We start from the raw sequence: 27,557 nt of genomic DNA, 5'->3' as shown, positions 1-27,557 counted from the left end.
GTAGATTAGTTACAATGTATGCAGTGATGAAAGGTGTCAGTAAGATTAGTTACAATGTATGCAGTGATGAAAGGTGTCAGTAGATTAGTTACAATGTATGCAGTGATGAAAGGTGTCAGTAGATTAGTTACAATGTATGCAGTGATGAAAGGTGTCAATAGATTAGTTACTATGTATGCAGTTATGAAAGGTGTCAGTAAGATTATTTACAATGTATGCAGTGATGAAAGGTGTCAGTAAGATTAGTTACAATGTATGCAGTAATGAGAGGTGTCAGTAAGATTAGTTACAATATATGCAGTGATGAAAAGTGTCAGTAAGATTAGTTACAATGTATGCAGTAATGAGAGGTGTCAGTAAGATTAGTTACAATGTATGCAGTGATGAAAGGTGTCAGTAAGATTAGTTACAATGTATGCAGTGATGAAAGGGGTCAGTAAGATTAGTTACAATGTATGCAGTGATGAGAGGTGTCAGTAAGGTTAGTTACAATGTATGCAGTGATGAAATGTGTCAGTAAGATTAGTTACAATGTATGCAGTGATTAAAGGTGTCAGTAAGGTTAGTTACAATGCATGCAGTGATGAAAGGTGTCAGTAAGGTTAGTTACAATGTATGCAGTGATGAAAGGTGTCAGTAAGATTAGTTACAATGTATGCAGTGATGAAAGGGGTCAGTAAGATTAGTTACAATGTATGCAGTGATGAGAGGTGTCAGTAAGGTTAGTTACAATGTATGCAGTGATGAAATGTGTCAGTAAGATTAGTTACAATGTATGCAGTGATTAAAGGTGTCAGTAAGGTTAGTTACAATGCATGCAGTGATGAAAGGTGTCAGTAAGGTTAGTCACAATGTATGCAGTGATAAAAGGTGACAGTAAGATTAGTTACAATGTATGCAGTGATGAAAGGTGTCAGTAAGATTAGTTACAATGTATGCAGTGATGAAAGGTGTCAGTAAGGTTAGTTACAATGCATGCAGTGATGAAAGGTGTCAGTAAGATTAGTTACAATGTATGCAGTGATGAAAGGTGTCAGTAAGGTTAGTTACAATGTATGCAGTGATGAAAGGTGTCAGTAAGGTTAGTTACAATGTATGCAGTGATGAAAGGTGTCAGTAAGATTAGTTACAATGTATGCAGTAATGAAAGGTGTCAGTAAGATTAGTTACAATGTATGCAGTGATGAAAGGTGTCAGTAGATTAGTTACAATGCATGCAGTGATGAAAGGTGTCAGTAGATTAGTTACAATGTATGCAGTGATGAAAGGTGTCAGTAAGATTAGTTACAATGTATGCAGTAATGAAAGGTGTCAGTAAGATTAGTTACAATGTATGCAGTGATGAAAGGTGGCAGTAGATTAGTTACAATGCATGCAGTGATGAAAGGTGTCAGTAGATTAGTTACAATGCATGCATGGTACATTGCCAGCCAAAATCATTCTAAGGACAATTTGTTATTATCCAGTCTTTCTGATATCTCTATATGAGACTAATATAAACTGTCTTCTCATTGGTTTGGCCTGATAATTGTGGCACCTATTAGGCATCTAATGACATAGTACACACTGCGCTAAGTCTAGAAATATAGCAAGAAGTGGCTAGTAACTTACCATGTATAATATAGTGTCTGATGAGGGCCGTGGCCTAGCTAGCAATGGATGCAGTCGGTTGTCCCCTGAGCTCCTGCCTAGCCTGACGATAACAAGCTTTCTCTGCAGCTACTCTGGGATATCAGCACCCCCCAGATACTTACACCCTACACCTTACACTGGCATTCACGGTTGCGGAGCCAGGGAGTACTCTAGGCATTCCTGCAGGTTGCAGTCTGCTGCCCCCTCCTGATCCAGGGACCAGATTTGTGCAGGCAGCCACAGCAGACCTCCAGGGGCACATGATCGGGGCCACCTGAACTGCAGCAGCTCGATGGAGCCCTCATTGTAGATCCCCCAGGTGGCATCCTGACTGTGGGACCCTGCTGGCTATACAGCCCCCACTACCTCGCCAGAGCCTGTGTTCATTACCCCAGGGCCTGAAGAGATGCTGTCCGACTAGATCTTCCACCTTGCGGTGGCCATCTTAACCCTCCCTCCTACCGTTTTCTGCAGCCATCTACTGCAAAGCCAGGTGGTCACCAGCGGCACCTTGGTTACTGGCTGGACCATGGGTGGCGCCCCCACCTGTGTGACAGCTTGGAGTGCCTGGTGGTGGAACCGGAGGGTGGTGAGTCCCTGCGGGTAGACTCCATTTTATCTCCCCATATACTTTCATCTCCATCTGCTGCATTACTCTCCCATACCTTCCATTGTTTTGGTTGTGGGATTGGTAGGATTAAGTTCTGTTGAGCCCCTCTACCACTATTTTTGTGGGTGACCTGCATATTTATCAGTATATATCTTAATCCACATATTTAATAATTCATGCCTGATATTTTTACAATCGCTCTGCAAACTATGTACTATATCTGATACTTTGGCACCCCCTTGTGGTTATTGATGATAGCTTCACCATGATTAGCTTAATTTTCATATATATCTGGTCCTGATTTGTGCGTGTTACTGTGAGGCTATAGCAGTAGACTGTTTCCTTCCAACTGGCTCTTACCTTCTGCCACAGTTCTCACCTGGTCTCTGCCAGAACTACAGTTGTGAAGATTTATTTCCTTTTTTTTATATTTAACACTGTTTGCAGGTTTTTTTATAAGTGATCTTGCATCTGTTATTTGATATCTCCTGGCCTCTGATAATCCTTTTATGGTGCTCGAGGCTCTGTGTGTTGAGCTGAGGACGCACAACTAATAACGCCATTCAACCTGCCTGGATCACTATTGTAGAATCCTGTCTTTTCCTTGATATCTGTGTCTATTGTTTTCTCTATACCTACTATCTCACCATGTCATGGAATAAATATCCTCCACCAGCTTCTGCGAATTTCGGACCTAAATTCAAGAGCTCACAGAATCAAGCATTGCACCCAAAATCCCCCTCCTCCTCATGCTCGTCAGATATGGGCATTGACCCCCAAAGTGATGACGAGTTTGCTGGAAGTTTTTCAATCTTCTTTACAGAAAAAATTATCTACAACTGTAACGGATTTTAAATCGGAACTAACATCCTTTGGCAATAGAACGGATGCCTTGGAATCCAAGTCAGATAATTTATGTCGCTCCCAACAACGCCTTGATAAAGAACTTTCCGGACTTCATGATGAAGTTGAAGCTCTCAAGGAAAGACGGGAGGGCCAAGAGAATCTGCCTTGTTGTATCAATTACGCATTCGTAATATAGCAGAGCCGGTCCTTGGCTCCTCCCTATCATCGTTTCTGAAGGCCTTCTTGCGACATATAGTGCCAGATCTCATGGATGAGGATTGTTTATGTGATAGAGCCCACAGTTTGCTCCAATCAAAATCTTCTCCATCTCAGCCACCTAGGGATGTCATAGTCCGTCTGCACTATTTTCGGGCAAAGGAATGGATCCTGTTATCCATTCATGACTCTGCAGTGATTCCTTTCCAAGATATGCAGTTACAAGTTTTTCAGGGCTTGGCCCCCTCCACTATTCAAAAACAATTGGACCTCTAGCCGGTCACTAAGATTCTGTGACAGCATCAAATCTGGTATAGATGGGGATTCCCCTTTATGCTTTAGGTTTCAGCGAACAACTCTGTCCATAATGTCAAAACCCTCATCCAAGGTCAAGAACTACTGGCCACGCTGTGCCTACTTCCAATGCTGACCTTCACTCCGGTGACTGCCATACTACCTCCCAAGTCATAGCGCTCTATGCTCCCTTCACCAAAGTGGACCAAGATATCTCGTCATCATTCCGAGGACTGTGACCCCACTTGAATTACCTGCATTATTGTTCTTTACATGCTTCTTCTATATAGGGGTTTAATGTTGTTGTTTGATGGGAAACATAACAACTCCCCCATCTTGATCCTTTATAACCTTTGACATTATTTTGTTCATATGCTGTAAGGTTTTGATATTGTGTTTTCTTCTAACCAATGGTTATGTTTTGATATGTTATGTTTTTTCTCTTTTTACCTCCATGGTTTTCCCTAGGTTTCCTTTTCTCCTACTACCTTTTCCCCTCCATACCCTTCTCCTTTCCTTCCTCCCTGTTTTTCCCTTAGTCTCCCCTCTTCTACATCCCTTTCCCACCCTATCCTTCTCCTTACCCTCCGCCCTGTTTTTCCCTTAGTCTCCCTGTCTCCTACCTCCCTTCCTATCCCTACCCTTCTCCTTTCCCTCCTCCCTGTTTTTCCCTTAGTCTTCCCTCTCCTACCTCCCTTCCCTTCTCCTTTCCCTCCTCCCTGTTTTTCCCTTAGTCTCTCCTCTCTCCCTTCCCCTCCTTACTCTTCTGTTTTTCCCTTAGTCTCCCTTCTCCTACCTCCCTTCCCCTCCTCCCTGTTCTTCCCTTAGTCTCCCCTCTCCTACCTCCCTTCCCCTCCCTACCCTTCTCCTTTCCCTCCTCCCTGTTTTTCCCTTAGTCTCCCCTCTCCTACTTCCCTTCCCTTTTCCATTCCTTTACCCCCTTTTTTTTTCATTATGACCCAGGTATATTATTCCTGTATTTCAAGGATTGTTTGTATGTTTCAGTTATTACCAATTCTGCATGAGGGTTCAGGCAGATTCGGCCATGTTAGACAGTCCTGCCACTGCCCCAATGCTCCCTTCAATATTTGTATTCATTATTATGTGGATTATTTCTGTTGGGGTCTTGATTTGGGACCCATTTATTCAGGGTACTTACCCATATGAGTTCTATGATTTTTTATATTTTCTTTTCCACTTTTTTTGTGGCATTTCTATGTTTTCCCCTTGTATTTTTTTCTTTTTTTTTTTGTGGTTCTCTATAGACCCACTATGTGATTTCTCATATTTATTTGTGTTATGTGTGCTGCATATTCTCACATTTTTTCTCTTTCACTTAAATTGCTATCTATTAATGTGAATGGACTGAATTCTCCAAAGAAACGTACATATTGCCTTCCTGCAAGAGATGCACCTTACAGGTATGCATTCCCAGCCCCGATGTAGGTGGTTTTCTCTGACCTTCTTTGCTCTAGCAACTTGTAAAAAAACAAGGGATTGCCATTTTAATCTATCGTAAGCTTCCATTAGTTCACACCAAAACTGTAATAGACCCAGAGGGACATTTCCTCGTGGTGATTGGCACCCTTCACGCTGAGACCCTCACCTTAGTTTCAGTTTATGCTCCCAACCAAGATCATCCCCAATTTGTTTATTCTTTATTTTGGCATATTGGTAGAGAGGCGCAGGGACGCATAATTATGGGTGGGGATTTGAATGCTATTATTGACCCTTTGTAGATAAAACTAATCCCCCTGCCCGCACTTCGGGAACATCACTCCCCAGGGCATTCCGTACTCTCATTTCTTCCCTTAAACATTATGGTCTCTGCTACTCCTGGCATTTTAAATATCTTCAGTCTAATGATTATACCCATTTCTCGGCTCCACATCAGCATTACTCAAGATTTGATATGATCCATGTCTCCTCCTCTATTACTCGCTTGGTTTTAGATGCAGGCATTACCCCACTCTCCTGGACAGACCATGCAGCTGTTTGTATTCTTTTAGATATATATTGTTCTGCTCTTAGATAATGCAATTGGTGCTTAGATTATTCCCTTCTACAGCACCCCTCTGCTTTACAAGAAATTAAGTTAGCAACAGTCCATTATTTCAAGAATTCCTCTCCTGGCATTTCCTCCAGGATCCTCTGGGAAGCCCATAAGGCTACTATACGAGGTCTTCTCATTGCTAAAACCTCAGCTGTTAGGAAAGCAGCAACACAGATGATTCAACTCCTGGAGTCACAAATATCCACATTACTGGCTCAACACAAACTATCCCCTAGCACCTCAGTACATTCCCAAAAAGAGAATCTGAGGTCAACTAAATACCCTCTTGTCTCACCGCTCCGCACTTACTTTACAGAAGCTTCGTCAGTGCTTTTTTACGATAAGGTTGATGAAACAGATTCTTTATTAGCGAATAAGGTACTCATAGGCAAGCGTTAGGTGCGATAGTCAAATTGTATTCACTTGGTTCTTTCACCTATGACCCTGAAATAATGGCTGAGGAATTTCAGACCTTTTATAGTTCTCTTTATAATTTTACGGATTCTTCCCTTTCCTCCTCCTGTTGGGACTGAGGAAGTCACTCATATCTTTCATCCACCTCTCTACCTAGCCTATCGGACTCTCAGCTGATTATACTCAATGAGCGTATTTCACATAAAGAGACAATAGTTGCTATAAAATCAATGCGAATCTTTGTCACCCCAGGTCCTGACGGGTAATTATTTGCAAAAGAACTTGCTCCACACCTTACTTACACCTTATTTAATGACATCATGTAGTGCGCCTCCTCTGCTCTTAAAACAACCTGGGCCAGTATTGTGATCCCAAAGCCTGATAAAGATCCGAAACAATGTATTAACTATAGGCCAATTTCGTTATTGAATGTTGACCTGAAAATGTATGCTAAAATCTTAGCCAATCGCTTGGCCCCTTTATTTTCATACCTGCTATATCCTGATCAGGTCGGGTTTATACCAGGGTACCAGGCATTGAACAACACTAGAAGGACTATTGACTTGATTCACTCTATTCATAAACAGAAACGTCCCTCTTATTTTAGTGCTTGGTGTGGAGAAGGCCTTCAGTCGCATTTCCTGACCCTTTGTTTATGCAGTTCTTGATAAAATGGGCTTCTCTGGTAAATTCTTGGACGGCGTCCTGGTGCTTTATCGCTCACCATCGTCGCGGGTCTCAGTTAATAACGCTCCTCTAACTTTAGGATTGCTAATGGTACCAGGCAGGGTTGTCCTCTCTCACTTGCGATGGAACCTCTGGCGGCAAGGATCTGATGTAATAAGACTATCGTGGTATAAGTACAGGCCCTTCAGAACATAAAATGGCGTTATATGCTGATGATGTTTTCATTTCCCTCACTGAATCAGCCCAATCTCTTAAATCACTCCTTTCTGAAATACAGCAGTACTCTCAGCACATACTTTAGAAACCCTGCTGCCATGCACCTGGCATAACAAGAAAATCAAATATCTAAGTGTTTTTCTTACTCACCATCATCACCAGCTATACCAGGCTAATTTTCCTCGCCTTTAGACAGTATCAAATCTGATCTCCATGAGTGGTCCAGCTACTTCATCTCATGGATAGGCAGAATACAGTCAGGTAAGATGAGCGTTCTTTCTCGGCTCCTGTATCTTTTCCAGACTCTTCTGATATATATTCCTCTGTATGTTTTTACATTTCTTCAACATCAAACTTTTCACTTATATGGAACCATGAATGCCCACGGATTAGACTTAAATTACTTCAGCTTCCTTCTAGGGATTGAGGTTTGGGTATACTTGACCAGGAAATATTACTATGCAGCTCTCTCATTGTGTGCAGTGGTGTAATACTGATGCGAGGAAGGTCTGGGTGGACATTGAGGCTGAGGAGCTGGCACTGGCCACTGAATCTTCCCTGCTGTGGCTTCGCAGGATTCGACACCCATGGACAGTAATCTCCCTTCCTGTAGTTTCCTGTTTGGTTAGCTGTTTGGGATTTAGACCCTCATTCAGAGCCACTCGCTAGCGGCAGTACGCTCGTTCCGAGCGATGTTCGCACATCTGCCCATGCGTACGGATCGTTATACGCATGCGCGAACCAGTCAGTGCGGACGAAATTCATGTGCTCGCAATATAGCGAATGCCTGCTATTTTGAGTGACAGAATGAGGCGTATGTGGGTGGTAACAGGGGAAGGTGCTTGAAAATGGGGAGTGGAGATCCGAACGCAGGCGTGCTTAAAGGTCAAAACGGGCGTTTTATGGGTGTGCATAATTAATACAGCAGCATCATTGACCACGTCACTGGGTTATTTTATAGCCAGAACTGCTCGCAAGATTGTGGTAGCAAAAACCAACCACAAGAATAGCGAGCAGTTCATACGCTGGTCGATGTACTCGATTAATCTAATAAATAGCGGACATGACGTATGGTGCGAGCGGCCAGGGGGCGTTTCGAACAAATAAACGAGCGTATGTTTTGCTCGCTCGTTCAGACTTAGAGGTGTGAACAGACTGCAATTTGCGAACGGATCATTTGAATAGCCACCCCTTGTTTTTGAACGAACGACCGCAAATAGCGAACGGCTCTGAATCAGGCCCTTAGTCAATAAATGCTTTCAACTAGACCCAAGTCCGTCTCATTTGATACCTTTATTTCATAATCCTGCATTCCCCCCTGGTTTGTGTAAATCCTCCTTTACCACCTGGCTATCAGGAAATATTTGTTATTTAAATTATATTACCACGGATGCTAATTTTCCAAAATTTTCTGTACTTCAAAAAAAAGCGGCGATTCCCTCCAAATATTTCTTATGCTTTCTGCAAATTAGGCACTTTCATTCTAAAATGAGTCCTACTCTGACGATCAGTCCTATTTTGAGTCTATTTGTTGGAAACACTCCTCTACCAGAGGTCTAATCTCCAATATTTATGCTTTATTAGATGAAGAAGGCCCTAACCGGGACTCTCATGAATTAGCACAAGACTTAGACCTTGGACATACTATGGATAGTGGAGACTGGACGAAAATCTGGGACTATGCCGCATCTAGTTCTATCTGTGTCAAGATTAAGGAAAATATTTATAAATTACTATATCGGTGGTATATATACCATCTCTGTTAAAAACTTTGTTTCCTGAAGGTGCTGGAGGGGTTGACAGAGCAAGGGCACCTTTTTGCATATTTGGTGGCCCTGTCCAAAACTGGCTGGTATATTGCAAGAGGTTATCAATCTCCTCTCTAACCTATATGACAGGCCTGGCCAACCTGTGGCTCTCCAGCTGTTGTGAAACTACAAGTCCTAGCATGCTTTTCCAGCTGTTCGGTGGGATGGTATGCTGGGACTTGTAGTTTCACAACAGCTGGAGAGCCACAGGTTGGCCAGGCCTGTATATGAGATTACGATTCCTCCTGACCCTAAATACTTCCTCCTACCCTTAAATCTCCCTAAACTCTCCCGATATCTAAATAAACTGCTCCGGCACATTGTCTCTGCTGTGACCTGTCAAATAGCAGAATCTCCTATGCAGGCAATCTTAACACGTGTTTGGTATGTTTATAAAGTGGAATATATGAATGCTATAATAAGTCACTCCTCAAAATCCTTTAACAAAATATGGTCCCCCTGGCTGACTTCCCAAAATGCTTCTTCTCCATTCAGTACAATATTTATTTATTTTTTTGCTATTATTTTGTTTTTGGGTTTTCTGAAGAGTGACCACCCCCTCCCCCTCTGTCTACTTTTTTTTTCTCTCTCCTTTTGTCCTTTTTTCATTTTCCTTTCTCTCCCCTTCTTCTCTAGTTTCTTTAACTACTTCCTTTTTCGGACATCTTGCCACACCGTTGGTTTGAGATTGTTGTTTTGCTTTTATATGTTTCTTAAAAATGGATCACTATATTGTGGTTTGATTTATTTTCGACGTGGTTTTATATGTGTATTAAGTATTTTTGAGTTATGTTTGTTCTATATAACTTTGATTCGCTCAATAAAAAGTGCTTAAATAAATATAGTGTCTAATGGTTTTTTACAAAAATGAGACTAAATAATATTTATACTGATCTTTTTTAACCTAAACAGCATTTTATTAACATTTCAGAAAAAGATGAGCACAAGGCTGGTCACAGGTCAAAGTATCTCATCACCTAACATTTCCAATATAACACAATATAATTCACATTTACAGCCAGATGCCATAACATGCAGAGCAATATAACACAATATAAGTCACATTACAGCCGGATGCCATAACATGCAGAGCGATATAACACAATATAAGTCACATTACAGCCGGATGCCATAACATGCAGCGCAATATAACACAATGGGCGGAATTCAATTGTATTCGCGGCCCGCATCTCCCGTCTAAAGTGACAGGAGATCGCGGGCCGCTATACAATTGTCCAAGATGTTCGCGCTGATCGCGCCCACAGAGGTCAGGTTTAGCCGCGTAAAGCAGCTAAACCCGACCAAAGTGCTGGGCGCGATCGCAAAAAGTGATGTTTGGGCGCCCAAACATGTCACTTTTCGCACATTTCAGCTCTCATCCCCCAGGGGGTGCGAGCTGAAATGTAGCGCTGGCAGCTGATCGCGCCCGACAGTAGCAAGAATAGAATAGCTCCGTCGGGCGCGATAGGGGATTAAAACAATTGAGTTCCGCCCAATATGTCACATTACAGTCAGATGCCATAACATGCAGCGCAATATAACACAATATAAGTCACATTACAGCCAGATGCCATAACATGCAGAGCAATATAACACAATATGTCACATTACAGTCAGATGCCATAACATGCAGAGCAATATAACACAATATGTCACATTACAGTCAGATGCCATAACATGCAGAGCAATATAACACAATATAAGTCACATTACAGCCAGATGCCATAAGATGCAGAGCAATATAACACAATATGTCACATTACAGTCAGATGCCATAACATGCAGCACAATATAACACAATATAAGTCACATTACAGCCAGATGCCATAACATGCAGAGCAATATAACACAATATAAGTCACATTACAGCCAGATGCCATAACACGCACAGTGATATAACACAATATGTCACATTACAGCCGGATGCCATAAGATGCAGTGCAATATAACACAATATAAGTCACATTACAGTCGGATGCCATAACATAACAATAGAACAAAAGTGGATTCCACCTAAATAGGTAGATGATTAAATATCTGTAGCAACTAAGTATTATTAGCGTGACCTTTTGTCACTCCTGGTGGTGGCATCAGCCATGGTTTGTGGGGTTTGTACATCACTCAGTTTGCCTAAAGTTATACTATGTGTCTGTCAATTGCATTGTGACTGGTTCCAGGGTCAAATTATGTACATGAGGAAGAAGCTCTGGCCTGAATAATCTGGGGTTCAGGCTTTACAGTCACTTTCCTCCACCCTAATAAAGCTGGATACACACTGGGTGATATATCGGCCGTTCAAATGAGCATCCGATATGTTGCGACATTGTTCACAGATATATCGCATTGGCTGTGCAGCAGTGCAGATGGGAGATATATAAGCAGATATATCGGTGCATCTCTCTGTACGGGTGGACCACTGACCACTCATACACCTGCTGTAGGGACTGACATCGCAGCTGGGTAGGAAAATTCAAATGCCCTCCCATCTGGGGCATCAGGACGATATGTCTAGTGGCTGATCAGTAAGTGTGTATAGTTTATCTGATCGGCAGCTGTGTTGGCAGATCCGTTGGCACAATGTGTACCCAATTTGATGACTAAACTGGGAGGATGTGTACACATTACACAGACTGTACACACAATGTATTACATGGATTGTGCCAAACACAGAGCATTGTATGTGATACACACAGGTGTATCCCTCTGTAGGAGCAATAAGGAACCTCAGTGGTGCTGGTGTCTGATCTCCATTGTTTCCTCTTGGCACCAGCCATGCCTGTTATTACATCACACCCCCACCAGTAATGTCACACACATCCCCTTACTAGCGCCATCATAGACACTATATACATATAACAAGACTATAGCACACATCTATCCCTGAGTGATGACAGCCCATTAATGTAACAAACATAAAATATAAAGTGATACAAAAGGAAGAAGAATAACACTACAAGATATTACACTGCATTTATTACACTATCAGTACATATCATAGCGTCATCCTCTGTGCTCAGGAAAGGGAGCACGGTCTTCCTATAGACACACAAATATACACAGAGACTACACCCAGAGCGCCAGGGACACCCACATATAGGACAGTCCTTATTCCTCACACTTATGGTGTCGTGGTGATGGTGCCACTAACCGAAGAACAATTTGTGTTTGTCAGTCTCTTCATTTTTGGAAAACAAACCTATGACATCACACTGATCATTTATGACCTCACGTTGCTCTGGGCACCTGGCATCCTAGTTGTGTATCACAAGCTATTATTGCTGGCGCAGAGGAGGCTTATGGCAGGAACTTGTTTAACAGGTATATAGACCAAATGTCCCATTACAAGTCACTATGAATTTACCCCAAGTCCCTTAAGCACGGTCCATGTTCTTCTGCATTCTTTTATGTTGTTTTGGGGAATACAATTCCAAAGTGACTATACACACTAACGTGACATTGAGTGGATATTACCTTGTGAGATGGAAAGTAACAGGACCTAGACAATACAAAGTGATCAGTAGCACAAACCATGCCAGCTCAGCCCTTTATATAACAAAAATAAATGTGAGAAGAGGAGATTGAAGAACCCATCTTTGGAAAAAAATATTATGCACGAGATTCGCTCTTTAGATAAAATATTTCCCTCTCAAAGTTTCCCAATTAAATGTGTGTGAATATTATCCCACAAGATCTGACTTATGTAATTTCTCTCAATCAGAGCATGAAAATGGTTTCTCACCTCTATGAGTTTTCTGATGTGTAACAAGAGATGATTTCTGTGTAAAACATTTCCCACACTCAGAGCATGGAAATGGCTTCTCACCTGTGTGACTTCTCTGATGTGTAACAAGATGTGATTTCTCTGTGAAACATCTCCCACACTCAGGACATAGAAATGGTTTCTCACCGGTATGAATTCTATGATGTTTAACAAGATCTGATTTTAGTGTAAAACATCTCCCACACTCAGAGCATGGAAATGGTTTCTCACCTGTGTGACTTCACTGATGTGTAACAAGATATGATTTCTGTGTAAAACATTTCTCACACTCAGAACATGAAAATGGCCTCTCACCTGTGTGAGTTCTCTCGTGTACATGAAGAGCCGATTTGTTTCTAAAACATTTGTCACACTCACAGCATGGAAATGGCTTCTCACCTGTGTGAGTTCTCTCATGTATAACAAGATGTGATTTCTGTGTAAAACATTTTCCACACTCAGGACATGAAAATGGCCTCTTACCTGTGTGAGTTCTCTCGTGTACATGAAGAGCCGATTTGTTTCTAAAACATTTGTCACACTCAGAACATGGAAATGGCTTCTCACCTGTGTGAGTTCTCTCATGTATAACAAGATGGGATTTGTTTCTAAAACCTTTCCCACACTCAGGACATGAAAATGGCTTCAAATGTATATTAGCTGGCTGATGGGCAATAAGCTTTGTTCTCTTTGTAGAACATGTGGCATCTATATTATTAGGAAATATATTATCTGCTCTAAGAGCTGTAATAGATGTACTGATATCTGAGTTATCAGGAGAACATGACACATCAGAAGGGTGAGATGATATATCTGTACTGTGGAGAACTTGAGAATCTCGTCTGATGTCATCTTTTATTGCAGAATCTGGAGATATAATTAGATGGTCCTGTGATATATTCCATCTGTTGCATCCATCTGTTGGGAATATAATAAATGTACAGTAATATGAATGTGTTAACAAAATAAGATAGAAAAATATTTTAAAACGTTCAAAGGTACAATGTGAAACTGACATTTTAAACTGTGCGATATAAATACATATACACACACCATATATATATATATATATATATATATATATATATATATATATATATATATATATATATATATATATATTGTAAGGTACATATTTGTTTAAAAATATAAAGTGCATGTGCCGGAGGTGAATAAAATACTTCTGCCTCCAGATGTGCACTGTCCATGAGATGTAATGAAAGAGAAGCTGTAACTGTTAATGTTTACCACACTTGTGTAATAATCACATTACCACGCCTGTCTAATAGCCAAATTACCACACTTGTGTAATAGTCAAATTACCACGCCTGTGTAATAGTCACATTACCACACTTGTGTAATAGTCAAATTACCACGCCTGTGTAATAGTCACATTACCACACTTGTGTAATAGTCAAATTACCACGCCTGTGTAATAGTCACATTACCACGCCTGTGTAATAGTCACATTACCACGCCTGTGTAATAGTCACATTACCACGCCTGTGTAATAGTCACATTAAGGTTCTGCATTTTCTCTGCACATTTATAGAATTAGTTTTCTTTCTGGGTCTGCATGAGACTCACAGTATTGAAGAACTGGGCCCTGGATTTATTAGTGTTGTAGTAACAGTACTTAAGTGATTGCTAAATTGGGAAAATTGTATTGATAATATGTTGATTTTAATGTTGCATTATAGTGTGCTATTGTAGGTTAAGGCTTCATATCCTCTAAACAAATGCACTAATAAACTTAGTACATATAATATCTTGTGCTAATGAAAGTCCCTTTATGTTAGGACACACCCAGGTATCTACATAAACTCCTAGAGTCTAGCTAGAGAGGTCATCCCCTATAGCAACCACATTTCCCGTCAGTGATCGTGGTGAGCAAAAAAAATTAGTGGGTCCTTGGGACCCCTCTCTCTTTAAAAAATTGGGGTCCTATTCCCCTTTTTCTGGGTTCCATCCCATATTATGGTACAATGCTGGGAGAAGATAGCAGTTGGGGTAGAGGGGGTTAAGGGTAAGCAGTAGTTGGGGTAGAGCTGGAGATAGAGGCAAAGAGAAGTGGGGGGTAAGGGCAGGCAGTGCTGGGGACAGGGAGGAGGTAAGTGCAGACAGCAGTTGGGAAAGTGCTGGGGGCAAGGATGGAGCTAGGGGCAAACAGTGCTAGGGGTAGGGAGGTAAGGGTAGAAATCAGCTGGTGCAGCATTGGAGCAAGGAGGTGGTTAGGGGCAGACAGTACTGGAGACAGTGCTGTGTGGGTAGGGAGGAGGTAGATAGCAGCTAGGACAGTACTGGGATGCAAGGATTACATTAGGGACAGGCAATAATGGGGGTACGGAGGGGCAAGGGTGGATAGCAGCAGGGCAGGACTGGGGGGCAAGAATGAGGTTAGGAGTAGGGAAGGGGTAAGGGTAGATAGCTGGGGCAGTACTGGGGGGAGGGCGTATGGATAGATAGTAGCTGGGGCAAGAAGGTTCTTAGGGACAGGCAGTACTAGGGGTATGCTCTAAGGCACTGCAGGCACAGGGGACACACATCTACACATTCCTACCATACAGGGTCACAGCCATAAGCCTAACCGTCTCTCCGGGCACAGATGCAAGGCAGGGGAGTGTAATCAGGCATGAGGTGTCACGGTGGTTCGCTGCCCATACACAAAGCCCACATCATTGAGCAGTGACAGAGAGCAGCGCTTACCTTTGCTGCGGAGGAGGGTGGCTGCACAGCACTGGGTGAGTCAGGTCAGTCACTGCAGCATAGGTACATGCTGCTGGCGCTGGCTACCGGGGTCAGCGGTCCCTGTAGAGGATGCAGCAGTACCACTGGATACTGACCTGAGCTGAAGGAAAGAGACCAGCAGATCGATGCGCTGCTCTGGTGGGCTCAGAGAGGGGGAGGAAGACACTGCAGGCTGCGATTGGCTGAAGAGACAAAGCCAGTGATTGGCTGGGGAAACAGGTAACGAGTGATTGGCTAGAGGTGCTGCTGCTTCTTCCTGGGAGTGGGCGGAGCCTGGCAGCCCTGGTGTCTGGCTGGTCGGAGCTGCCTGGAGATTGGGTGAGGGGCGGGGACTAGATGAGGAAACTCCGCCGGCGGCTATTGGTTGTGAAGATGCCGCCGGCGACAATTAGCTGCACACAGCGTGTCCTAGGGGACCCACTTAGTTTTAAAAGTTGGGTCCCCAACAGCCTGTAGCACGTAAAACTTTTATATAGCGCGTATTTTGCGATCCCTGTCCGTAGAGATTTATATTCTCACGGGTACTTGGATGTCCCCGGGTCTTACACTCAAGATAGTAAGAGTTAATGTTGGAAACCAGGTGGCAGCAGAGAGTAAGCTGAAGCGGGAAACAGGGTGCAATGAAACCGGAGCCAGGTGACTAGTACTGAAAACCAGGAAGCAGTAACTGAGACCAGGGTCAGCAAACATACAGAGAATGAACCAGGTACTAAGTTGGAAGGTCAGAAAATCAGGTCAGGAGGCAGGTCAGGAGCTAGGGACAGGGTGCAGGAATGTCTGGATGTTTAGGAACAAGCAGGAGGCACACAAAGGCAGGAACAGGTGCAGGAGAGTCAGGATTCCAGTAACAGGCAGGAGGTTTCAGGGAGCAGGTCAGCATCAATGGCATACAGGACACTATAACCGTCAGTGAGGTTATGTCCTCACTGCCTCTCACCTAAGCAGACACCGAATCAGCATGTCCGCTGGGACAAGCCCCATAATATGTGTAAACGCACTACAGCAGCCGGTCAGTAAAGAGAAACAGTAAGGCAACAGCCGGGACCAGAAGGCAGTGTAGCTGACGTGATGACATCATGGAGCGTCCCGGTAGCAACGACAGGAACAAGGCAGGGCTGTGTGATATACAGTACTGTGCAAAAGTTTTAAGCAGGTGTGGAAAATAACCTGGAAAGTAAGAATGCTTTCAAAAATAGAAGTGTTAATAGTTTCTTATTTTTATCAGTCATCAAAATGCAAAGTGAATGAACAGAAAAGAAATTGAAATCAAATCGATATTTAGTGTGACCACCCTTTGCCTTCAAAACAGCATCAGTTCTTCTAGGTACACTTGCACAAAGTCAGGGATTATGTAGGATTATAGTCAGGTGAATGATTAACCAATCATACCAACAGGTGATAATGATCATCATTTTCATATGTAGGTTGAAACACAGTCATTAACTGAAAAAGAAACAGCTGTGTAGGAGGCTTAAAAGTGGGTGAGGAACAGCTTAACTCTGCTACCAAGGTGCAGTTGTGGAAGACAGTTTCATGTCACAGGTCATCTTCTGCCTTACTATCAGTCACATACGTCTCTTCTTCTCCCTCTACATCTTCTGCCATTATATCAGTCACATACGTCTCTTCTTCTCCCTCTATATCTTCTGCCATTATATCAGTCACATACGTCTCTTCTTCTCCCTCTATATCTTCTGCCATTATATCAGTCACATACGTCTCTTCTTCTCCCTCTGTATCTTCTGCCTTACTATCAGTCACATACGTCTCTTCTTCTCCCTCTATATCTACTGCCATTATATCAGTCACATACGTCTCTTTTTCTCCATCTGTATCTTCTCCCAGATCTTCAATCTAAATGACACATAAAATGATAACACCTGATTCCATGGAGAGTAAACATCACAAAATTAGTATATTAGACACACACAGATTGGGGATACCATAAATCCCAACTACCTGATGCTCCTGTGGGATTCTTCGATTCTCTTCTGTACAATCCTGTAAATAAAGAGGATGGGGACATCTCTCTGGGGTATTTCTGTTACTGGGTCCATCTGTAGGAGACACACAGTGACTGAGTAAATTGTATATGTGTGATTATCAGGTGATGTGTGTATATAGGGGGCCCCCATACCTGCCCTCCCCTATACAGTAAATAGTTTCCTCTCAGGGCCGTAACTAGAGTAGTGCGACCTGTGCCATGGCACAGGGCACCGCAGGGCAAGGGGCACTGTTTTGACCTGTCCATTTTCTGTTTATTATCATTCTCACTTGTAGCTTCCTCTTCTTTTATCCCCAGCAGCTCCTGGCCTCCCCTATCTCTTCCCTGGCCCTTACCCATGAGGCCATGGCCCTTTTTTGGGTGCATTTCTTATATCCCTATTTGAAAAATAATAGGGGGGGGGGCGCCAAAGCTCTTTCTGGCACAGGGCACTAAAAAGTCTGGTTACGTCCTCTTACCCAGTGATGTGAGGGGCCGGTGATTCTCCATCATCACATCCTTGTACAGACCCCTGTGTTCCTCTATATACTCTCCCTCCTGCATGGAGACATAGACAGTGACATCCTGACACCTTATAGGAACCTGACACACACAATAATACAGTCATCACCCAGACACATCCCCTGGTGTTACTGTATAATGTTCCATTCCCAGCAGTCACCTCTCCAGTCATCACCCAGACACATCCCCTGGTGTTATTGTATAATATCCTATTCCCAGCAGTCACCTCTCCAGTCAACGCCCAAACACGTCCCCTGGTGTTACTGTATAATGTCCAATTCCCAGCAGTCATCTCTCCAGTCATCGCCCAGACACATCCCCTGGTGTTACTGTATAATGTCCCATTCCCAACAGTCACCTCTCCAGTCATCACCCAGACACATCCCCTGGTGTTACTGTATAATGTCCCATTCCCAACAGTCACCTCTCCACCATCACACAGACACATCCCCTGGTATTACTGTATAATGTCCCATTCCCAACAGTCACCTCTCCACCATCACACAGACACATCCCCTGGTATTACTGTATAATGTCCCATTCCCAGCAGTCACCTCTCCAGTCATCACCCAGACACATCCCTGGTGTTACTGTATAATGTCTCATTCCCAGCAGTCACCTCTCCAGTCATCACCCAGACACATCCCCTGGTGTTACTGTATAATACCCAATTCCCAGCAGTCACCTCTCCAGTCATCACCCAGACACATCCCCTGGTGTAACTGTATAATGTCCCATTCCCAGCAGTCACCTCTCCAGTCATCACCCAGACACATCCCCTGGTGTTACTGTATAATGTCTCATTCCCAGCAGTCACCTCTCCAGTCATCACCCAGACACATCCCCTGGTGTTACTGTATAATACCCAATTCCCAGCAGTCACCTCTCCAGTCATCACCCAGACACATCCCTGGTGTTACTGTATAATGTCTCATTCCCAGCAGTCACCTCTCCAGTCTGCAGCTGAATGATCTTGTTGTCGAGTTCCAGGATCTTCTGATCATTGTGTCTCTCATGTATCAGTGAGTGAGGTGGAGGCACCGTAATTTGGCTCTGGGCCGTGCTGAGTGCTCCTGACCCATGGGTATGGCTGCTTGGTGTCTCATGCTCACCAGATATCTTCTTCACTACTGTGTAGTCCTGTGTATTGGGGGAGAGGAAGTACCAACTTGGACACTGATCGCTAATTGCTCGCCATATTCTATTTCAAGGGAGTCCAGTTCCAAAGCAGTGATAAGTAATCTAACTGTGCCACTCCCATGTCATGTCCCTGTATTACTACTATAGATATGTGATATCACTGTGAGACTGCCAGATCCCCTCACCTCCCCAGTCATGCCCCTGTATTATTACTATAGATATAAGTGATGTCAGTGTGACATTCCCAGATTCCCTCTCACCTCCCCAGTCTGTCCATGTATTAATACTATATAAATAAGTGATGTCACTGTGACACTCCTAGATCCCCTCACCAGCCAAAAGTCATGTCCTAATATTACTATACATATATATATATAATTTATGTCACTGTTACAGTCCCAGGCCCCCTCACCTCCCCAGTCATGTCATTTTATTATTACTATATATATAAGTGATGTTAATGTGACCCTCCCGGATCCCCTCCTCAGTCATGTTCCTGAACTATTACTGTAGATACAGTGACACTCCCAGATTCCCCTACCTTCCTCAGTCATATCCCTGTATTAATACTATATATATAAGTGATGTCACTGTGACCCTCCCAGATCCCCTCCTCAGTCATGTCCCTGAATTATTACTGTAGATACAGTGACACTCCCAGATTCCCCTACCTTCCTCAGTCATATCCCTGTATTATTACTATAGATATAAGTGATGTCACTGTGACCCTCCCTGATCCCCTCCCCAGTCATGTCCCTGAATTATTACTGTAGATACAGTGACACTCCCAGATTAACCTACCTTCCTCAGTCATATCCCTGTATTAATACTATCGATAGAATGAATGTCACTGGGACACTCCCAGACCCTCTCACCTCCCCAGTCAGCAGGTAGATGATCTCCAGGGTGAGATTTAGTATCCTCTCAGTCATGTAACTCCTGTCCGTGTCCATCCTCAATGATCAGTGACTCATACAGGACACGTCTCTCAATTGACTTCTAATTGAAGAGTCTCTGGTTTTTTAGGAGTCTATAAATAAAATAATTATAATAAATATTACAGAGTACATGTAACATATTCAATCAAGAAACACTGAGTAACCAATTAGCCCTCCTCTCTTTCCTGAGACATATCACACATCTGATAGGGATCATTAACAGGGCATGTTTTCCATATATCCTTGCTGGAGCACAGGTGCCCTTTTTCCCGATTGACATTCTAAACCGTCCACAGGTGGTGCTAATTATCTTACTGGTGATTCTGTGAGGATACCTGGAAAACATGCAGTTATGGTTCTCTGAGGACTGGTGCTGGGAAACGTTAGTCCCGTACACACATAGTAGTGAGAGAAAGTGCGGAGCGCAGAGGGAACTCCAAACAGGTTGGCGATAATTATCTCACTGGTGATTTTGTGAGGAGACATGGAAAACATGCACTGTCATGGATCCCTGAGGACAATGACGGCACTGGGAAACGCTGGTCCCCTACACACAGGATAAAAGTGCGTGGAGCAGAGTGAGCTCCAAACAGGTTGGTGATAATTATCTCACTGGTGATTCTGTGAGACCTGGAAAACATGCACTGTTATGTTTCCCTGAAGACTGGTGCTGGGAAACGCTGGTCCCTACACACAGGGCAGTAAGAGAGAAAGGGAGCTCCAAACAGGTTGGTGATAATTAGAGAAATGAAAAGATAAGAAAGCCTCAAACAGGTGAGGAGTCAGCAGGGCCTATTACAGAGGACGTCTGTGCATCTTATACATCACCCGGAGTACACTATGGTGTCTCTCTGTTTATTCTGTCACTTCCACACTAATAACCACCTACTGAGGGTACTGACCGCCAGCTACAGCTGATACGTTCTGCGTGGGGGGGTCTGAGTGCTCCGGACACCTCCCTTTTTCTGTAGTCTGTTACCCACCGAGCAGTGTCTGCTCCACCTGTATTATATTTAACACTGATATCTGATCCACCTGTATTATATGTAACACTAATAACCACCTACTGAGAGTACTGACCACCAGCTACAGCTGCTACATTCTGTAAAGGGGGTCTGAGTGCACTGGACACCTCCCTTTCTCTATAGTTTGTTACCCACCGAGCAGTGTCTGCTCCACCTGTATTATATGTAACCCTAATGTCTGCTTCCCCTGTATTATATGTAACACTAATACCCACCTACTGAGGGTACTGACCGCCAGCTACAGCTGATACGTTCTGTATGGGGGAGTCTGAGTGCGCCGGACACCTCCCTTTGTCTAGTGTTACCCACCAAGCAGCGACTGCTCCAGCTATATTATATGTAACACCAGGGTCTGCTCCACCTGTATTATATGTAACACTAATAACCACCTACTGAGGGTACTGACCGCCAGCTCCAGCTGATACGTTCTATATGGGGGGTCTGAGTGCAGCAGGCACATCCCTTTATGGTCTGTTACCCACCAAGCAGCGACTGCTCCAGCTGTATTATAGTAACACCAGGGTCTGCTCCACCTCTATTATACAAACACTGGTGTCTGCTCCATCTGTATTATATCTAAAAATTGTATCTGATTAACCTGTATGATAATACAGCACCAGATTGCTCCACCTGTATTATATGTAACACTAGGGTCTGATCCACCTGTATTATATGTAACACAGGGTCTGATCCACCTGAACTTTATGTAACACTGATATCTGATCTACCTGTATTATGTAAAAAAAGGAAAGAAAAAGCACTGTCTCTTTGTTGGCGCACAAGGAGAAAAGTAGATTAAAATATAACTTTTAATTTTAAATATCTAAAATAATCTAGCCTTACTAGTGAAATATTCCGTAGAAATAAAAATCATGAAACCAACACATAAATGTATATAATTCTGATATTTATTGGTCAATATTAAACAATAACGTAATAAGTAATGTGTTTGTCTCTATGTCCTTGTTCTATTATTAATTGAATTATAGGAATTTCTTTTATTGATAATTCATTCTCAAATGGATTGTGCCTATTGCAAACCCACAGTTGTGGATAAGTGGTAATGTTGTCGGATATCTCAAATTAACGATGCCTTCATGTGACTTATATGTTTGGCCAGTCTCGTACTACCATTGGTTATGTAAAATAGGTGATTGAGACTGTCAACCAACAACTATTACCACTGTAGTAATAATAGCGCCCTCTATGGGGAAAAGTACTTCTTCAGTTTGGGATTATGCCACATGGGAACATGTATCCATATCTTATTTCAAAGTTTAGACTTTCCCTCTTTATAAGGCTACATATTGTTACTCAATCATATAAATTACTACCAGGCAATTCAATGTTACCCCTTAGTAATCGGTATTATTCATACCATGTACACGTATGATTCATTCATCACATTGCATAAAAACCTTAGTAATTCAGTACTGATGTTGTAGCTCCCCCTGTAGGGTTATGGAGTTTTCACATATGCAAACGATTATGCATTTGCTTATAGCTACATCATCATGTGCATATATAATATATTGATTACAGTGCCCTCTATGGGAGAGCGGAAAAATTATATTAATTCAGTATTGATGACATAGCTCCCCCTATAGGGTTATAAGGTTTTCCACATATGTGAGATGCAAGCAAGTATTACTTATGTTTATAGTGCGAATCACACAATACTCAAGTATGGGGAGTTTTATTGCCTCATGCCTTTATCTCCACATCATGTAGGTTTGTCAATCTCTCAATATATTGGTTGAGGATACAAAAAAATCTCCCTATTAATTTTATCACGGCATAGACATGACACGCGGCAACAGCCGCAAGCGCCAAAGATCCGTATTTGTTCAATATAATATAATTTCCCCTATGGGGTTGTGGGATTTACATATATGTAGTAGACTGTGCATTTACTCATAGCTGCATTATCTTGTGCATATGTAATTTATTAATCACAGCGCCGTCCATGGGAAAGCAAAAAAACTTTATCGATTCAGTACTAACTGTTATAGCGCTCCCTATAGGGTTATAGGATTTTTCACATATGTAAAATGCAATCAGATATTCCTTATATTCACAGTGTAAATCACACAGTGCACAAACTGTGGGGAGTTTTATTGCCCTATACCATTATTTCCACATCATGTGAGTTTGCCATTCTCTCAGCACAATAGTTAAAAATACAAATCAAAAAAAGAAAAATCCTATGTGGAAAACCTTATAACCCTATAGGGGGAGCTATGTCATCAATACTGAATTAATATAATTTTTCCGCTCTCCCATAGAGGGCACTGTAATCAATAAATTATATATGCACATGATGATGTAGCTATAAGCAAATGCATAATCGTTTGCATATGTGAAAACTCCATAACCCTACAGGGGGAGCTACAACATCAGTACTGAATTACTAAGGTTTTTATGCAATGTGATGAATGAATCATACGTGTACATGGTATGAATAATACCGATTACTAAGGGGTAACGTTGAATTGCCTGGTAGTAATTTATATGATTGAGTAACAGTATGTAGCCTTATAAAGAGGGAAAGTCTAAACTTTGAAATAAGATATGGATACATGTTCCCATGTGGCATAATCCCAAACTGAAGAAGTACTTTTCCCCATAGAGGGCGCTATTATTACTACAGTGGTAATAGTTGTTGGTTGACAGTCTCAATCACCTATTTTACATAACCAATGGTAGTACGAGACTGGCCAAACATATAAGTCACATGAAGGCATCGTTAATTTGAGATATCCGACAACATTACCACTTATCCACAACTGTGGGTTTGCAATAGGTACAATCCATTTGAGAATGAATTATCAATAAAAGAAATTCCTATAATTCAATTAATAATAGAACAAGGACATAGAGACAAACACATTACTTATTACGTTATTGTTTAATATTGACCAATAAATATCAGAATTATATACATTTATGTGTTGGTTTCATGATTTTTATTTCTACGGAATATTTCACTAGTAAGGCTAGATTATTTTAGATATTTAAAATTAAAAGTTATATTTTAATCTACTTTTCTCCTTGTGCGCCTACAAAGAGACAGTGCTTTTTCTTTCCTTTTTTTGTGTATTGCTTATTACTGTCTGTGGCAGCACCCCCATGGGATAATCATACATTAGTGAGTTATCAACAAGTTGGGGCTTTCATATTTATAATTATTTTCAAATTAAACCTTGTGCAGAGGTACTTTCCAAGTTCCCTATTCCTAATTTATAACTATCTGTATTATGTGTAACACCATGGTTTGCTTCACCTCTATTACATGTAACACCAAGGTCTGCTCCACCTGTATTACATGAAACACAAGGGTCTGCTGCAGCTGTATGATATGTAACACCAGGGTATACTCCAGCTGCATTATATTTAACACCAGGGTCTGCGCCACCAGTATTCCATGTAGACACCAATTGTGCTGAGTGTGGTGTGATGCAAAGGGTTCGTTACCGGTCTGGTTTATCCCTTAGTTCTTGTCAGTACTCAGGCGTTACTTATTAGAGGCAACAAAAGTGTTTTACCAAGGAAATATATATACACAATGCAGGAGTTATTGGCAGTAGATAACAATATGAGTAGTATCCAGTTAACAACAATGGATGTAATTCGGCAATTAAAGATGCAATTGATTACACACACACTTTAAGCAGTAACTTTACAACGGGATCCGTAATTTTTATTAAAACGGGAACGCTGGAACCTTGGATCGGGTTTTACCCTTCATCAGGCTGTTGATAAAATGGTTAATACATATATGCTAACTACAATGCTACATTAGCAATAAAAGAGAAAACAATCACTCCTCGTTTGTTTGTGCACAATATAATAGTAAATGGTTACCACTGCATGCAAGGGTTGATCTACAGTTTATCCAATGTTTGTAATACTGTTTGCAAACGTTACCCGGGTTTAATGTTGAATTGGCTGTTGAAAAGTTTCTAGCACTACTTCAATCTGAACTGACACTTGTGAGGACCAAGTGACAAAGTTAAGGTCTCCTGTCTTTTACCTGTCCTTAAGAAACTTCCTGGCAGACGCTGATGAAATTAGCGGCTGTAAACTCCTAAAGCAGAGGCGTCTTTAGAGTGGAGGCCCGTGTGCATCCCCAGACACGGGCCTCCTTCTCTCACTCCGGTGGCCGGGAGCCGACTGACGAGCCTGGCCGGCCACCGCAGAATCAATAGACTCTGGGCACTAGAGTATGCCCAGGGTCTATTGGGCATGCGCAGATCGCTGGGGAAATGGCACGGCTGCCATTTTCCCGACGATCTCCTCACAGCGCATGCACAAAAAGCCGGAGAAATGGCCGCAACGGCCATTTTCCGGCGTTTGAACTGCGGTGGGAAACCCAACGCGGGACTTCGGAGAAGTAATGCAAAGTATGGGTCCAGGGTGTGCGGTGCGGACCCCCCCTGGACCTGGGGGCCCGTGTGCACCACACACCCTGCACCCATTATAGATACGCCCCTGTCCTAAAGCGATATCACATTCTCCTCTAAGGTCACTGCAACAAGATTTATTCCTGACTCCCTATGTGTCCGGTCTAATTTGAGTAGTTACAGCTTTCACGGGCTAACAGTACTTTTACTGCTTTCTATCCCTACAGCTGCATTAGGGGGATGTGCAGCTGATACGGAACATGTAAGGACTTATGAGGGTCTGTGTTTGACAACTATACTGCTTTGTAACCCGTCAGAGATTAGTCACTCACTAAAACTGTCGGCTGAAGTGTAGGGCGGATGTGCAGCTCTGTGATAGTAACTTTATTACAGACCTGATGCTTGCTCCGGTTCTCCTGAATCAGGTATCTGGCTCTGAAGTAGTCACTGCTCTGCTTACCGTCATTCACTTTCCTCAGTGATCTTGTATGGAAGGACATCGGAAGCCCACCATCAGGGCTGGGTCTAGGGGTGCTCCGCCCGTGGGCCGAAGTTGCCCGCGGGTGGTCAAATCAGGAGGTTGGGGACCCCCACCGCCGTAGCTGTGCGGCGGTGCCGGACCCCGGAGTCTGAATGGATGCTGCGTGCATGCTTGCGGCATCCATTCAGTGACGGGAGAGGGCTGGGGGAAGCCCAGCTAGTGATGCTCTCCCCAGCCTGATGTTATTTGGAAGCATGCCATGCGGGCACGTCTCCAAATAACGTCACTTAGGGGCATGGCCTATGGTAATGAGGCCACGCCCCCAATTTCAGTCACGCGCAGCCTGCCAGCCTGGCACAGGGTGCTCAGACCCCTGGAGCCGGCCCTGCCCACCATCGTATGATGGCAGTACTTCCACCATTGAATATTTTGATGCATCGAAAGAATTCAATGGTAAAAACAATTCATATGAATAGTAAAGGGGCGGAGTTTGGGGAGGGGCTAGGACACAAAGCAACAAAAAAAAAAAAAAAAACAGCTGAGCCAGGCAGGCAGAGCTGACTGAGGGCCTGATTCAGACCCGGTCGCAAGCGCAGTGCGCTCGCAACCGGGTTGATGGTGGGCCAGTGCGCATGCACGAGACCCGTATAGCGACAGGCAATCCGTCGCTCCGGGTCTCGCAACAAAGGGGCCGAGCTGTCAATGGTGGGTGACAGCTCGCCCCCTTTGGTGGGCGGGCCGGGGGAGTGGCTGCCCAAACTGAGGCGTTCCCATGTGAACGCCTCCGTTTGGGGGCGGCCCCACTGACATCACTCGTGATGTCAGTGGGAGAGATTTTGGCTCTGTTAGAGCCGAAATCTCTCTGGGGCTTGCGGCAATGAGACCCTACCACAAGGGTCTCGTCGCAAGCCTGATGGTCAAGACCATCGCATCCATCTTCCTGGCCGCTCGCTATAGCTGTGGGTGGTCACCCACAGCTATGCGAGCGGCCAGGAGGCCGTTCTAAAATAAAAATAGCCTGGCCCTGATTCAGAGCGAGCGCTCTGTCAGAGCGTCCGGCTCTGAATCAGGGCCTGAGTACGAGGAGAATGAGAAACCCTATCACTGCCACGCTGCTGTGGGCACTTAGTCTAAAAACATGTATTAAATATACTTAAAACACAAAGAAAAGGAACCTTACAGCACCAGCAGAGAAATCACTCTCCATCTCTACAGGTGTTAAGGGGCCTATCCATTAGCAGATAAAAGGAACGATAGATCGATGCGCACTCCTGCGGCCGATGAATCGCATCTATTATCTCTCCAACATGTTGGTCAATTATCGCATATGGCTGTACGATATTTATTAGCAATATCGTGCAATTTATTTGCAGTAAACAACGAAAAATATTAGCAGCAGCTACAGAGCGCTGCAGAGAAAAAAAACGCTCCCTGAATTATGTCATGCGATATCGTTCGTTTGCCAAAATCTGTCATGTACATGACAGATATCGTTCAGTGCAGCCACCGGAGTTTTCAAGGGATATCTTGTCTTTCATCGCTCAGAAATATCTGCTAATGGATAGGCCCCTTAAACGTTGTTATCTGTCACTGTGTGTCTGTGACTGCTGCTGCAGGGCTGCACACTGATTGGCTCTCTGAGACAGTGAGAGCCAATCAGAGCTAGTAGAGAGGGGGAGGGACAGAGGGCCAGGTCTGAGGCAGCGAGAGCCTACAACGCTCCCAGCAGCATGAACCAGGAAGATTACCAGAGGCAGAGACACAGCAGCCAGGGGAGGAA

General features: G+C 43.2%; 1 protein-coding gene across 1 annotated transcript in view; it reads left to right on the top strand.

The window, feature by feature from the left end:
* LOC148442105 (uncharacterized) overlaps positions 1-27,557 on the top strand; it is a 252,714-nt gene that overhangs the window by 17,597 nt on the left and 207,560 nt on the right. Inside the window, exon 5 of the mRNA XM_088464229.1 lies at positions 3,066-3,275. Coding sequence (XP_088320355.1) covers positions 3,066-3,275 — 210 coding nt within the window. The remainder of the gene's footprint in view (positions 1-3,065; positions 3,276-27,557) is intronic.

The sequence above is a fragment of the Taudactylus pleione genome, unplaced genomic scaffold (assembly GCF_031769625.1).
Source record: "Taudactylus pleione unplaced genomic scaffold, aTauple2 ptg001616l, whole genome shotgun sequence".
In the NCBI taxonomy this organism is placed as follows: Eukaryota; Metazoa; Chordata; class Amphibia; order Anura; family Myobatrachidae; genus Taudactylus; species Taudactylus pleione.
Note: the sequence above shows the minus strand (reverse complement) of the source record. Positions and strands in the feature narration are given on the sequence as shown.